This window comes from Chiloscyllium punctatum, chromosome 26 (genome assembly GCF_047496795.1).
Source record: "Chiloscyllium punctatum isolate Juve2018m chromosome 26, sChiPun1.3, whole genome shotgun sequence".
Classification (NCBI taxonomy): domain Eukaryota; kingdom Metazoa; phylum Chordata; class Chondrichthyes; order Orectolobiformes; family Hemiscylliidae; genus Chiloscyllium; species Chiloscyllium punctatum.
In genome coordinates this window covers 25,527,638-25,541,457 of record NC_092764.1, presented here as the reverse complement: position 1 = coordinate 25,541,457, position 13,820 = coordinate 25,527,638, and the positions used below count along the sequence as shown (strand labels likewise).

Below are 13,820 nucleotides of genomic sequence, written 5' to 3'. Positions count from 1 at the left end.
ATAAGGAAGTTTGCAACTTCTTTCTGACATCTTCTCAACCATTACTTTAATATTTCCTCAAATGTTAACTATGCTTTCAACTGGACAGGTCCTAGATTATGGAAGTCCCTCCCTAAATCTCTCTGTCTCACTGCCTTAGTTTTCTCCTTTCAAACCCGATTTCAAACTTGCTTATTTGACCATACTTTTGATCCTTTGCCCTAGCATCATCTGATACCGGCAGGACAAGTACTGTATCTGCAGTGTAAATTTGATTCTCATTCAGGATTACTTGGGAACCCTGCTCAAAGAGTCTGTGGAAGCTTGTGAGAGAAATTGAAGGAAGGTTACGCTGGCACAGCAGATGCTGGTTGTTCTTCTGAGGTTGGGGCTGAGACATAAGTATCTGAACGGAGTCCAGGGGAATTTACACTGTTTCTGTCTGACTTGTTAATCTTGGTATGGAATGAGGCGAGTTTTATTCCCCAGCACTAATACTTGATGAGTGCAAAAAGCAGAATGCTTAATAGACGTGATGTTTGAAGGAAATAACCTCTAAGCTGTGAGTGTTGTTAATTACTCCATCGGAAGTTTGTTAGTTACCAGCATTTGTAGAACAAATTTCAGTTTTCTTTCTATTTTTTGTCAAGTGAGTGTACAGGTATAGCCTCTGACCTTAAAGCGTTAAAAAGCATTACCAGTCACAAATAGGTACTGTCTTTTCTATGTATGAGTTTCTTTTCTTTTGTATGAGTTTATTGTCTTATTATCAAATTACTACTTACTACTTGCCTCCAAGTTTAAACTTGCCTATGCAGGTAGTGCTGAGAATTCTGTCAAAAAAACAAAAAATAGCAAAGTAAACCATCTAACTAAACGTGTTCTTCAATTCTCAAACAAGTAGACAGCTGAATTTATCAGACAAACACAATTTACATGTCTTTGATGTTGACTGCTGAGGTATTGTTTGATTATTGTTAAGAATAAACAGTAATTTTACTGAGCACTTTACTTCAATGGTATGCATCAAAGAGAATTACTTTTAATTTAAACAAAGATTTAACCACTCTAAAACAAAACAGTGCTTTTAATCATTTTACAGTTTTCCCAGTTAGATACTAATGGTGTACCTGGAGGGGATGTAAAAATACTTTATACCATTTACCTTATAAATGTAGAAAATTGGAAAAGTGAGTCTGCTCAGCTTCACATCACAAAGAGGCCCTTGTTTCCTCATCTTATGTCAATATGCTTATGTTTATTGAGATATCTTGTGTAGCTTTATAATTGCTGTGTAACTTTGGTCCTTTAAGAAATTCAGCAGGATTTGAACACCGGAACTTTGTTAAACAGGTGCTTTCTTCACAAGAATACTTTTGACAAATGCTCTTTGTGTTTGTTGGAAAGTAATATTTATCTGATCAAGGCATAGTTCAGTGACTCAGTTGTAAGCTTCAACCCATTGAAGCAGCTTGTGATTTATAAATACGTTTTTCACCCACAATGCGCACTACTTCCTTAACTATTTCCAGTGCCAAAGTGTGAGAGGGGTTAACCTATGTCTTCAGTAGCTGGGTGGTAATCTGGCTCAGTGAACCTATCCCTTTTCAAATGTTCACTCTGCTAGATTCTGTTGCAGGTGGTGAAAATGAAAATCCACTCCTTAGTCACTTATTGAAGTGTTTCTTTTTTACACACTTAGCATCTATAAATTTGTGATTTTCTTTGTTTGATTGGTCACATGCAGATGCAGATTATTGTGTTTGAATCTTCTTTTCAATACTGTCACTGGGGCTATGCCAACTTTATGCCTGCAAAATAACATCATTGCATCATTTATAATTTTCCAGGAATATTTTGCATCTGGTTCTTTGCCTTTCAATATTTGTAAATTTTAATATTCTTTTATAGCCCCACGATTTTTTGCTCTTGAGTGATCCAGTTTCTGCGTACTTTGTCTGCTGGGAAGAATTTTCTTCTTGGAAATGTACAAGTGGAATTCATTTTCTCCCTGGAACAGTAGGCTTATTAACAAAAGTGAAGCTAATTTAATCTTTAATACGAGGTTTTTGTCCAACTTTTTTTGTGAGAACGCAACTTTCAACATACTAATCTAATTTCTGCAGAATTGCTTCAGAAGAACTGAGTCATTTTATGCACAAGTTCTTAAGGATTGTAATACATACAACTCATGTACGAGCTGTATTCTGGTGTATGTATTCTGGCCCTTCCCTTACCTTACAGTGCCTTGTAAACTAAACATGCTGGAACAAATGAAAGCAGGATGCTGTAAAAGAAAAGTGCAGTTTAAATTGTGTTGCAATCCAAATTTCACAAAACTATTCCCAGTGCACCCGGTCACACAACATTTAAATTGTCTGAACTAGTTACTTTTGGGTGAATGTTAGCTATCTTTCTAAGCTCGCTAGTATACTAATACACACCTTTAGTATCTAGAGTTAATGTAGCCTCGTGTACTACTCGAGTCACAGATAAGGCACAGATGAAAAGAATACAGCACTGACAGCCAATCTGTTGTAAGTGATGGTGTCGTTTAGCAATGAGTAAAACAATTAGCTTCAACAGTCGTAGTCTTGAAAAGAGAAAAGCAGTCAACTCTGACTATCGTAAGGTCATAAGAAGTTGGATCAGATATAAGCCATTTAGCCCATCAAGCCTAGTCCATCATGCAATGACATTATGGCTTATTTGACTGTGGCCGTAACTACATTTTCTTGCCTGCTCCCATAACACTATTGTCAATGAATAATCTGTCTAATTCAGCCTTGAATATATTCAAATGACCCAGCGTCCACTGCTGTCTGGGTAAAGAATTCCAAAGACCGGCTACTTCCTGAGAAAAGAAATTCCTCCTTTTCTCTGTCTTAAATGGATGATCCCTTCTTGGTTGTCACTTGGTGATTGCTGTCTACATATTCTCTTGTTTAAACATCGAGGGAAAATAGAATTGAGCTGACTCCATACATCTCAGGAGTGAATAGCCTGTTTGTAGTCTGGACTGGCATTGGGCCATTTAGGTGGTGATCTCAAGGGACATCAATACCAGGAAACTATAACTCCATCAGTCAGCACCTACATGAGGGAAGGTGAGAAAGCTAACCATTAAGGTTGACTAATGACTGATAATTACAAAGCAGAAATTATACTGAGCAGTTTTAATAATTTCATAAACTGCATGAACAAAGCTTGTTCTGTCCAAGAATGCCATCAGAATCTAGGCATTGAATTACTGCTTCATGTTCATTCTAACAGTCTATTACTTCATAGTCTACATCAGATATGCCCATGATTTTGATTTTATGTAACTCTGAGCTATGTAGCTTCACAGGCTACATATAAAGTTTAAAGCAATGTTTCTATTACTGTGCATTTATTAAGCTCAGAGGAGAAAGTGAGGACTGCAGGTGCTGGAGGTCAGAGTCGAAAAGTCTGGCACTGGAAAAACACAGCAGAGGTCAGGCAGCATCAGATCTGATTTAACATTGACCATCAATGATGCAGCAGGATTCAGAATGGTGTCTTGAATGCCTCTAAGCCTACAAAATTCAACCAGGATCAATCAGCAAATGACAAAAAGAATGGAATTGTCCTGCCAGATTATCAGAACTTGTGCATTATCAGCAACAACGGCTTGCATTTATATAACATCTTTTAACATAGGAACATCTCTGTAGGTGCTGTGGAGGATTAGCCACATATAGGATGATGCTGAGGCAAAGTTGGTGTGGGAATATCCAACTGCAGGGCTCAGCTGAAGGTACTGCTATCAACAGCAGGAAAAAGGAAGTGGGTGGGAGGGATGTGTGCAGCCAGAGTTCCAGCGTGTGAAGTTCCTGCAGGGTTTACTTCCACAGGATAATATAGTGATTAAAAACCAATCCCATTTTAGGCGGCAATTTTTGTTTTATGTTTCGTGATTTGTTGGATATTATGGAATTGACATGATATGAACGTAATTCTTGAAGCATGGTATTAGATCCCACAAGTATTTCTTCCACAAATCAAGTTCCAAAACTGACACAATTCCTCTTGGCATAGATCAGTCTAATTGCACCCGTATTTTAAAATTGCATTACATACAGTCAATCAGATTGATCCTGAATTGTCCTGTTGAGTGGTTTTTAGCTGAGTTCTAGTCTAGTGGGCTCCATGATTCAGACAAAATCAACACTTTCACAGGCCATCTTCTGATGCCACCAAATATTTTCTAGTAAAGTGTACAAACTGATTTATTTTCTTATTTGCTGTTAGTACAGGTCATTTAATGCAGAGTATTTTGTGCTTTCTTCACAGCCTGCTGGTTACATGGAGGATGCCATTTCATACAGTGCTATTGAGGATGTTCAGCTGCTGTCGTGGGAGAATGCACCAAAATACTGTTTACAGCTCACCATCCCTGGAGGCACTGTTCTACTTCAGGTAAAGGTTTGCACACTGCCTCTGAGATATTCAACCACAGACATCTTATCATGAGCCAGTTTGCAACTATTTCATTTTGGTAGGGAGGATGGAAGAGAAGTGGGCAGGTATTTTCGAAGGATGGCCAGAAATGTCTGAAGGATTTGAGAGGGATTATTTAGCTAAAGCGAGCAATTACCACTTGCCTCACCCAACACCTGGACATGGTTTCTGCGATCAAAAATGAAGTGACACTGACCATTGACCTTGAGCAAAACAGCTACAAAGACGTATTGATTCTTGTAGAATAGGATTCCCCTTTTGAAACATTAAGTTGAATCTGGCTCGATATAGGGGGAATCTTTAGATACTCAGGATCAGTGACGTTACATGAAAGAGAAACAGTAAATCACATTGAAAAATTCTCACAGTGTGCAAACCAAGAAATAAAGCTGATAGATTTTCTTCATCTATCAATGCTCTAGGGAGCCAATTCGAGATAAGAACAGGCATTTTATAAACTTTGATTTTTATCATAATGGAAAAAATAATCACAGATATGAAATTATTTTGCCAGGGTCAAGGAGGTTTTCAGTGAATTAGTGTGCTGTCGAGTATTGAATCTTGTGGAACAAAGATCTTCAGCGTTCATTTGCTTCTTTTTCTGGGACCAAACCAAGAATGCCACAGCTCTCTGAAATTCATTTTAATTATTCCGCCGTGTTCCAGTTAATCCCTAGGATTTCATAAGAATTCTCCTATTAATGTTTGGCCAAGTGACTTATAACTTGTAGACATTAGACCATCAAGAGAGAGTTATGTACCGTAGAATTCCTAGACACTCACTATATGACTGTCAAGTTCAGTTTCTGGTCAATGACAGTGCCCAGAAGGTGGGGGAATTCCAGGATGTTAATGTCATTTGAGTGTCAAGAGAAATGGTTAGATCATTTCTTTTATTTGAGGTAGCCATTGCTTAACACTTGTGTGGTGTAAGTGCTATTTAAACTTATCTGCCCAAGCCTAAATGTTATCCAAGTCTTGCTGTTATAGGCACGAGCTGCAGTTGAGACTGGTGATGAATTTTGTGCAATTATCAATGAACATCCCCACTTTTGACCTTTTATGATAGAGTGAGTGTCTTAATGAAGCAGTGGAAGATGGTAGGTCTAGAATACTAATCTGAGGAATTCTTGCAGTGGTATCCTGAAACTGAGATCATTCATCTCCAATAAATAAAATCATCTTAATTTGTGCTAGCTATAATCTAAGACCAGATCAAGTGAATTGGTGAAACAGAAACCACAGAAGTCTTCGATATTTTCTAATCAACCTGTTCAGAGGATTATTATTACCCGCCCTGGAGTAGGTGGGACTTAATTACTCTGTCCCACAGTTACTTTCACTCACCATTCCCACCTGCTTTTCCTTTAAATCGGTCTGAGCAATTCATTAATAAATTAAACCCAATCACTACTTAACTACTTATGACATTGACAGACTCCCTTCTTTAGATAAATGTTTTGACAACATAAACAATCCTTGAACCAAAACAAATGAAAATGAAACAAAAATGTTCTTTTGTATTTTATATCTTCCCTTATAACCAATCAGAAACATTTTTTCATATTTTGCATAATACAATAAATTTTCCATTTCCCTCTTTCATTTCTTTGAACAATCCAAACAAAAATTGATTCGTTTTCATAGTCTTAACTTCTTTTGATTTTTTTTTTTGAAGGTCTCCAATTATTTATTGGAGCAAGCACTTTTTTGTGAAACAATCTGACAACTGATGTCTTGCATCAACCCACTTTATTTTGGCATTTTTAAAAATAATATTTCCTTTCTACCAACAAGGCATATTTTCAAATATTAATCAGCAATATCCGTTGTCACACTTATGTTATCCCAAGGAGAGCTGTTACCCTCGTAACATTCTATGTATCAAACTTTTTCAGATTGCCCTCGTATAGAAAATTAAGTGTACCTCTGTGTCTATCATCATGCTGAAATTTCAGCACAAAAGTATTTGTCACTTCCTGGGATACCGGACAGCATGTTATTCCTTCCCACCAAGAATATAATAAATTTTGCCATATTTGAATAGGTTTCTGAACTAAAAAGGGCTAGCTTATATTGAGTCACTGAAGTCAGGAAATTTGCATGAACATTTTGCTGAATTTAGTTTCTGTAATCTTTCTCAAGACTTCCATGAAGGGAGTACGTTTCACCACTATCTAAGTGTGCAACAGATTTCACTGTCAAATCAAACTACATAACTGGTCTGTTTCTTTCCTGGATGCACCATTTTCTTTCTGTGAGGACATGTTTCAGTTTATTTTTTCAAGGCCGACTATGATGTAAAGTAACTCCAAATTTATTCTGCCTTATTTAATCCTGTATATATAATGCTTCCAAAAGCCTGACTTCAATCTTAAATTCAATTTTTATTTTATTTATCTTGCGTCGCTCATGTGTTTTGGAGCCCATCCACAGTAAATTATTGGCGTGTGTCTTAGCAATGCTTGTCAGTTTATCATTGTGATTGTAATAGAACGTTGCTGGATCCGCTTTAAGCTAAATGCAACCTACCTTCAGCAAGATAGAATTAATTGAGAAGCAGCATATCTTGCCACATCATTCAGCACAAATATATTTGTTTCATTTCCAAATCTTTATAAATGCTTGGTACTACAGAACTTAAATTATTTCTAAAACGAGACGATAAGTTGAAAATGCAAGACCAAAAGCTTCAGCTTCTTGTTTCCTTTTAATGAAGTTCCATTGCTTCCCTTCGATATCAACTGTTCCTTTTGGTAACTTCTCAAAAATATCTTCCTTTCAAATTTTTCATCCTGCATCTTTTATAGTGATTGTCTTAGATTGCGAGGGATATGTTGTTTTAACAGCTAAAAGGATCTTCGAGATCAGTTTTCCTGCATTAGTGATATCCACTCGAACAGCTTCATCACCAGAATTGTCTTTGAAACTCCAGACCACTGTCTGACCGTAGCCTCATATGTCCCTTCAGGGAGTACATGTTTCCATCTGTCTGATGTGGGGGATTATCTCCAATGTATATATCAAGTTCTTTCCAACATTTTATTTTGGCATCTTTTATCAACTCCTCTTCTAGCTTATTTGTTGCCACTAAAGCTTTTCAATCATAAACAAGTGGCACAGTGGTGAGCAATGCTGCCTCACAGCATCGGTGATCTGGGTTCGATTCCACCCTTGGGTGACTGTATGTTTGGAGTTTGCACATTCTCCCTGTGTCTGTGTGGGTTTCCTTCCACAGTCCAAAGATGTGCAGGTTAGATGGATTGGCCATATTAAGTTGCACATGGTGTCCAGGGATGAGAAGGCTAGGTGGATGAGCCATGGGAAATGCAGGGTTACAGGGATAAGGTAGGACTGGGTGGGATCCTCTTCGGAGGGTTGCTTTGGAAGGTGAGCTGAATGGCCTGCTTCCACACTGTAGGGATTTTATGATTCTGTGAACTCTAAGCTTTATATAGTTTGTCTATTTTGAGTTTTGATCAAAATTAAGTTCAAATTGGAATTGGATTGAACAAAAGTTGTAAAGAGTTTTGTTTGCTACAAGTGGAGTTGCAGGCCATGTGTGAAACAATCATGTTTCACCTTGTTTATGAAGAATGTTTTTATATTTTATCCAATATTGGGAAAGTGAATTACAATGGGACACTATGGTATTCATTCTCCATGCATCACAATTTACCAAGTAAATGACCAAAGATTTGTTCCAATATTTCTTCACCACTTGAGAAAATACTTGTATGTTTTAAGAAACGTGATTACACATTAGTTAGGCATGATTAGACAAATGCCATCGAGGGCTTCTTTTCCAGAAAAAGCATGGACATATATGGACTTGTTAATGGATGAAACATATCCTAAAGTGCTTCAGGGAGTTATAAGGAGAAAACTGAAAGAAGGCAACATTTCAAAAAGCAGCTAAAAAGCTGAGATAAAGCGGAGGAAGCTAATAAGGGTGTTAATGGAATTGAAAAGGTGGAGGGGATTAGAAAGTGAATTCCAGAACAAGTGAGTTACGCAGCAAAAAGCAAGGCAAGCAATTCTGGCATATGGGAGAAGGGGGCTGTAACAGTGATTGTTGTTAACATTGGGATCCCTCTTGTAGGGCTGGAGCAGGTTACAGCATTCAGGAGGAAACGAGGCTGTGAAGAGATGGATAACAATAGAATGATAGTTCTATATATAAGTGACATTCGGAGATTGGGTGCCAGTGCATGGTTAATTTTTCACTTGGGATTTGGTGCAATATGGGATGCGCAGTAAAATTCTGAGTGAGTTGAAGTTTACACTGAGATGTTGAGAGTGAAGACTTGCAGTCTGGCTGGGAGAAGATTGGAATAATAGGGAGTGGTGCTCGTAAGTCATGGATGAGGGTTTCTGCAAATGGGTGAAGCAATGGTGGAGAGATCTGTCAAGATTGAGGATAAATGGGGTCAAAAGCTCAGCTGGCATTTGAAAAGACACTAAAATTGTGAATAATTTTCATTCAGCTTAAGACAGAATGCTTTGCCACATTATCAGGATATCTCTGATGGATTTCAAGGAATGAATTGTTTTTTGACATTGAATCGGTGTTGATATGAAGGCAATGGCAGCAACTAACTGTACATAAAGATTCATAGAAACATTCAATTTGATGATTGATGAGTAGAATTAATTTTTGGTGGAGTAAGTTGAAGGAAGAAGACGAGCCACAACACTAAGAAACACTATTTCTTCCTTGAATAGCAACATGAGAGTTGCCAAATCCAGCAATTTAACATTGTTTCAGGACTGCTGTCTGATATTATTTTAGATTATCACAGATACAGAGAGGATGTTTTCTCGAGTGCACTGGAGCCGGTCAATGAGCAGCTACCGTGGAATAAGATATGTCTAGTTGATTTCTTTAAAAAAAAACCTGGATTCCAATGGTGACAACATGGGGAGCTGTTGGGTGTGCAGCACTAGTGTATGGTACAGTTTGGAGAGTAATAATATTTGACCGCATTTCATTCATTGGGTGGGAATTCAAGAAAGAATGAAGTACTCATGACCTATTGGATGTAGATAAATTAAGACAAGTGACCAGTTGCCTTATACATCGGGACAATCTAGATTTTTCTGAAATGAGGATTTCTATTTTTGAACATTAAAGCAGGAATAATTATTTACAGCCTTTTGAGGATAGCTGTGTTAATGTGAAACATATAACCATATCCACTTCAGCATTTTGTCTCCTGAATCCTCAGACATTTTGAATTTTGCCCCAGATTACACCTTCAACATTTAAAATGGGAAAAAAAAAGTGAAAATTGATGGAAAATGATGCTACAGTTTCCATTTAAAAATCAAGCAGCACCCACTTCAAACACATTTGAGGTGTTTTTTTTCCTGAAGATTGCAAGTCTTTGGAATTCTGTACCTGAAAAGGTGGTAGAACACAGGCAGAGACAGAGAGATTCTTGTTCAGCAAGTGGGTGAAAGGTTATCAGGGTAGATGGAACTGGGATTTGAGGTAATAATCAAATCAGCCATGATCTTATTAAATGGGAGAGCAGGTTTGGGGGTGGGTTGAATGTTCTATTCCTGCAGCTATTTCGTAAGTACACATGTCAAAATGCAATCACCAGCTTTCTGATCCAAGTGAATTTAGAAATTAGTGATTTTTTTTGTTGAAGAACTGGCTTTTAAGAAATAAAAACTTGCATTTATATAGGACCTCCACCAGCATTTTGAAGTGAATTGTGAAGTGCAGTCACTTGCAATGTAACACCCAATCTTTGGCAGCAAATTCCTACATATCGCAATGTAATGATGACCAGATACTTTGTGCTTGCAATGTCAATTGAGGAATAAGTAATATCTAGAAAATTGGTGGAATAGCTACCTGCTGTTTTTGTTTTAAATACTGTCAAATATTGGGATCCTTTGTACCCACCTGAAAGGGCAAAGGGGGCCTGAGTTTAATGTCTCATCTGAAAGGTGGCACATCTGATAGTGCATCGCTTCCTCAAAGTGGCAGCTTTAATTTTTGCGTTCAAAACAAAAGTGGGAGTTGGATCCAAAACCTTTGGACACAAAGGCAAACATAATCCCAAACTAAACTAGTCCCACCTGTCTGCTCTTGGCCCATATCCCTCCAAACCTTTCCTATTCATGTATCTGTTCAACTGTCTTTAAAATATTGTAAATTACCCACAGCCACCACTTTGTCAGAAAGTTTATTCCACAAGTGAACCACTCTGTGTAAAAAAAAATTGCCTCCTGTCCTTTCTAAATATCTCTCCTCTCACCTTAATGCGCTTCCTAGTCTTGAACTCCCTCATCCTAGGGAAAAGACCCTTGCTATTCACCTTATCTATGCCCCTCATGATTTCATAAACCTCTATAAGGTCACCCCTGAACCTCCTGTCCTCCAGTGGAAAAAGTCCCAGCCTATCCAGCCTTTCTTGATAACTCACACCTTCCATACCCAGCAACATCCTGGTTAATCTCTTCTGAGCTCTCTCCAGCTTGATAATATCCTTCCTATATCTGGGCCACCAGAGCTGGACACAGTATTCCAGAAGAGGCCTCACCAATGTCCTGTACGACCTCAACATGACGCCCCAACTCCTATACTCAAAGGATTGAGCAATGAAAGCAAACATGCCAATGCCTTTTTAACACCCTGTCTATGTGCGACACAAACTTCAAAGAATTATGTTCCTGCACCCTGAGGTCCCTCTGTTCTACAACACGAGCCAAAGCCCTACCATTAATTGTATAGACTCTACCCTTGTTTGTTGTACCAAAAAGCAATCCCTTGCGTTAATCCAGATTGAACTCCACCTTCCATGTGAAAATAGACAAGTCTCCTGGGCTGGATGGGATCTATCCTAGGATCCTCTGGGAAGCAAGGGAAGAGAGCTTTTGGCATTGATCTTCAAATCATCATTATCTATAGGAATAGTGCCTGAGGACTGGAGGATAGCAAATGTGGTTCCCTTGTTCAAAAAGGGTAGTAGAGACAACCCTGGTAATTACAGACCAGTGAGTCTCACTTCAGTTGTTGGTAAAGTGTTGGAAAAGGTTATAAGAGATAGCATTTATAACCATCTAGAAAAGAATAATCTGATCAGGGACAGTCAGCACAGTTTTGTGAAGGGTAGGTCGTGCCTAACAAATCTTACTGAGTTTTTTGACAAAGTGACCAAACAGGTAGATGAGAGTAAACAGGTTGATGTGGTGTATATGAATTTCAGCAAGGCGTTCGATAAGGATCCCCACAGTTGGCTATTATACAAAATGCGGAGGAATGGGATTGTGGGAGACATAACAGTATGGATCAGTAATTGGCTTGCTGAAAGAAAACAGAGGGTTGTAGTTGATGGAACATGTTCATCTTGGTGTTCAGTTACTAGTGGCGTACCACAAGGGTTGGTATTGGGTCCACTGCTGTCGTCATTTTTATAAATGACCTGGATGAGGGCTTAGAAGGGTGGGTTAGTAAATTTGCAGATGACACTAAGGTCAGTGGAGTTGTGGATAGTGATGAAGGATGTAGTAGGTTGCAGAGAGACATAGATAGGATGCAGAGCTGGGCTGAGAGGTGGCAAATGGAGTTTAATGTGGACAAGTGTGAGGTGATACGTTTGGATGAAGTAATCGGAATGCAAAGTACTGGGCTAATGGTAAAATTCTTTGGAGTGCAGATGAGCAAAGAGATCTTGGTGTCCATGTACACAGATCCCCGGAAGTTGCCAACCAGATTGACAGGGTTGTTAAGAAGGCATACAGTGCTTTGGCCTTTATTAATAGAGGGATTGAGTTCCGGAACCAGGAGGTTATGCTGCAGCTGTACAAAGCTCTGGTACGGCCATACTTGGGAGTATTGTTTACAGTTCTGGTCACCGCATTATAAGAAGGATGTGGAAGCTTTGGAAAGAGTGCAGAGGAGATTTACTAGGATGTTGCCTGGTATGGGAGGACTGTCTTACGAGGAAAGGCTGAGAGACTTGAGGCTATTCTCCTTAGAGAGAAGAAGGTTGAGAGGTGACTTAATAGAGACATACAAGATAATCAGAGGGTTAGATAGGGTTGGACAGGGAGAGCCTTTTTCCAAGTATGGGGACGGCAAACACGAGGGGTCACAACTTTAAAGTGAGGGGGGGATAGGTATAAGACAGATGTCAGAGGTAGTTTCTTTACTCAGAGAGTAGTAAGGGTATGGAATACTTTGCCTGCAATGGTAGTAAATTTGCCAAGTTTAAGTGCATTCAAGTCCTCATTGGACAGGCATATGGACGTACATGGAATAGTGTAGGTGGGATAGGCTTCAGATTGGTATGACAGGGCAGCGCAACATCGAGGGCCGAAGGGCCTGTACTGCGCTGTAATGTTCTATGTTCAATGTTCTATGTTCCATCTTTCAGCCCACTGACCCATTTGATCAAGTTGCCTTTGTAATCTTAGAAAAAAACTTATTCACTGTCTGCTATGCCACCAATTTTGTTGTTGTCTGCAAACTTAATAACCCTGCCTTCTATATTCCCATCCAAATCATTTGTATAAATGAAAAGCAGAAGATGGCCCGGAAATTATCTCTGTGGAACACTGCTGGTCACAGGCCTCCAGTCCAAAAAGCAATCCTCCACCATTACTCTATCTCCTCTTGTTAGGCCAATTTTGTATCTAATTGGCAAGCTTGCCCAGAATCCCATGTGACCTATCTTTACTAATTAGTCTAACATGCAGAACCTTGTAAAAGGCTTTACTAAAATCCAAGTAAACCACGTCTATTGCTCTGCCCTCATCAATCTTTTGGGTAACTTCCTCAAAAAACTCAGTCAACTTTGTGAGACATGATTTTCCTCGCACAAAACCATGCTGACTATCCTTAATCAATGTTTGCCTCTCTAAATTTCCATAAATCCCTCCGACAACATACCGACAACTAGTCAGATTCACAGGTCTTTAGTCCCCCCGTTTCTCCTTACAGCCTTTCTTAAACAAAGATACAATATTAACCACCTTCCAGTCATCAGGCACCTCACCCGTTATAAATGATGCAAATATTTCTGCAAAGGGTCTCATAATTTCCTCTCTTACTACTCATAATGTTTTGGGATACATTAATCAGGACCCGGAGATTTATCCACCTTTATATTCTCTAAGACATCCCGAATTTCCTCTTTTGTAATGTGAACTTTCGTAAAATAAAATCAAAGTTTATTTCTGTACATTCTCTAGACTCCATTTCTTTCACCACAGTAAAACCTGATGAGGAATATTCATTAGTATCTCTCCCATTTCCTGTGTAAAGATGACCTCCTTGATCTTTAAGAGGCCCTACACTCACTCTAGTTACCCTGTTGCTTCTAATGTATTTGTAGAATCTC

The 13,820-nt window shown here is 38.7% G+C and overlaps 1 protein-coding gene across 2 annotated transcripts in view; it reads left to right on the top strand.

The window, feature by feature from the left end:
- Positions 1-13,820, top strand: part of cmip (c-Maf inducing protein) — a 222,347-nt gene that overhangs the window by 108,704 nt on the left and 99,823 nt on the right. For both annotated transcript variants that reach the window (XM_072595955.1, XM_072595956.1), the window contains exon 2: positions 4,294-4,419. In XM_072595955.1, coding sequence (XP_072452056.1) covers positions 4,294-4,419 — 126 coding nt within the window. The remainder of the gene's footprint in view (positions 1-4,293; positions 4,420-13,820) is intronic.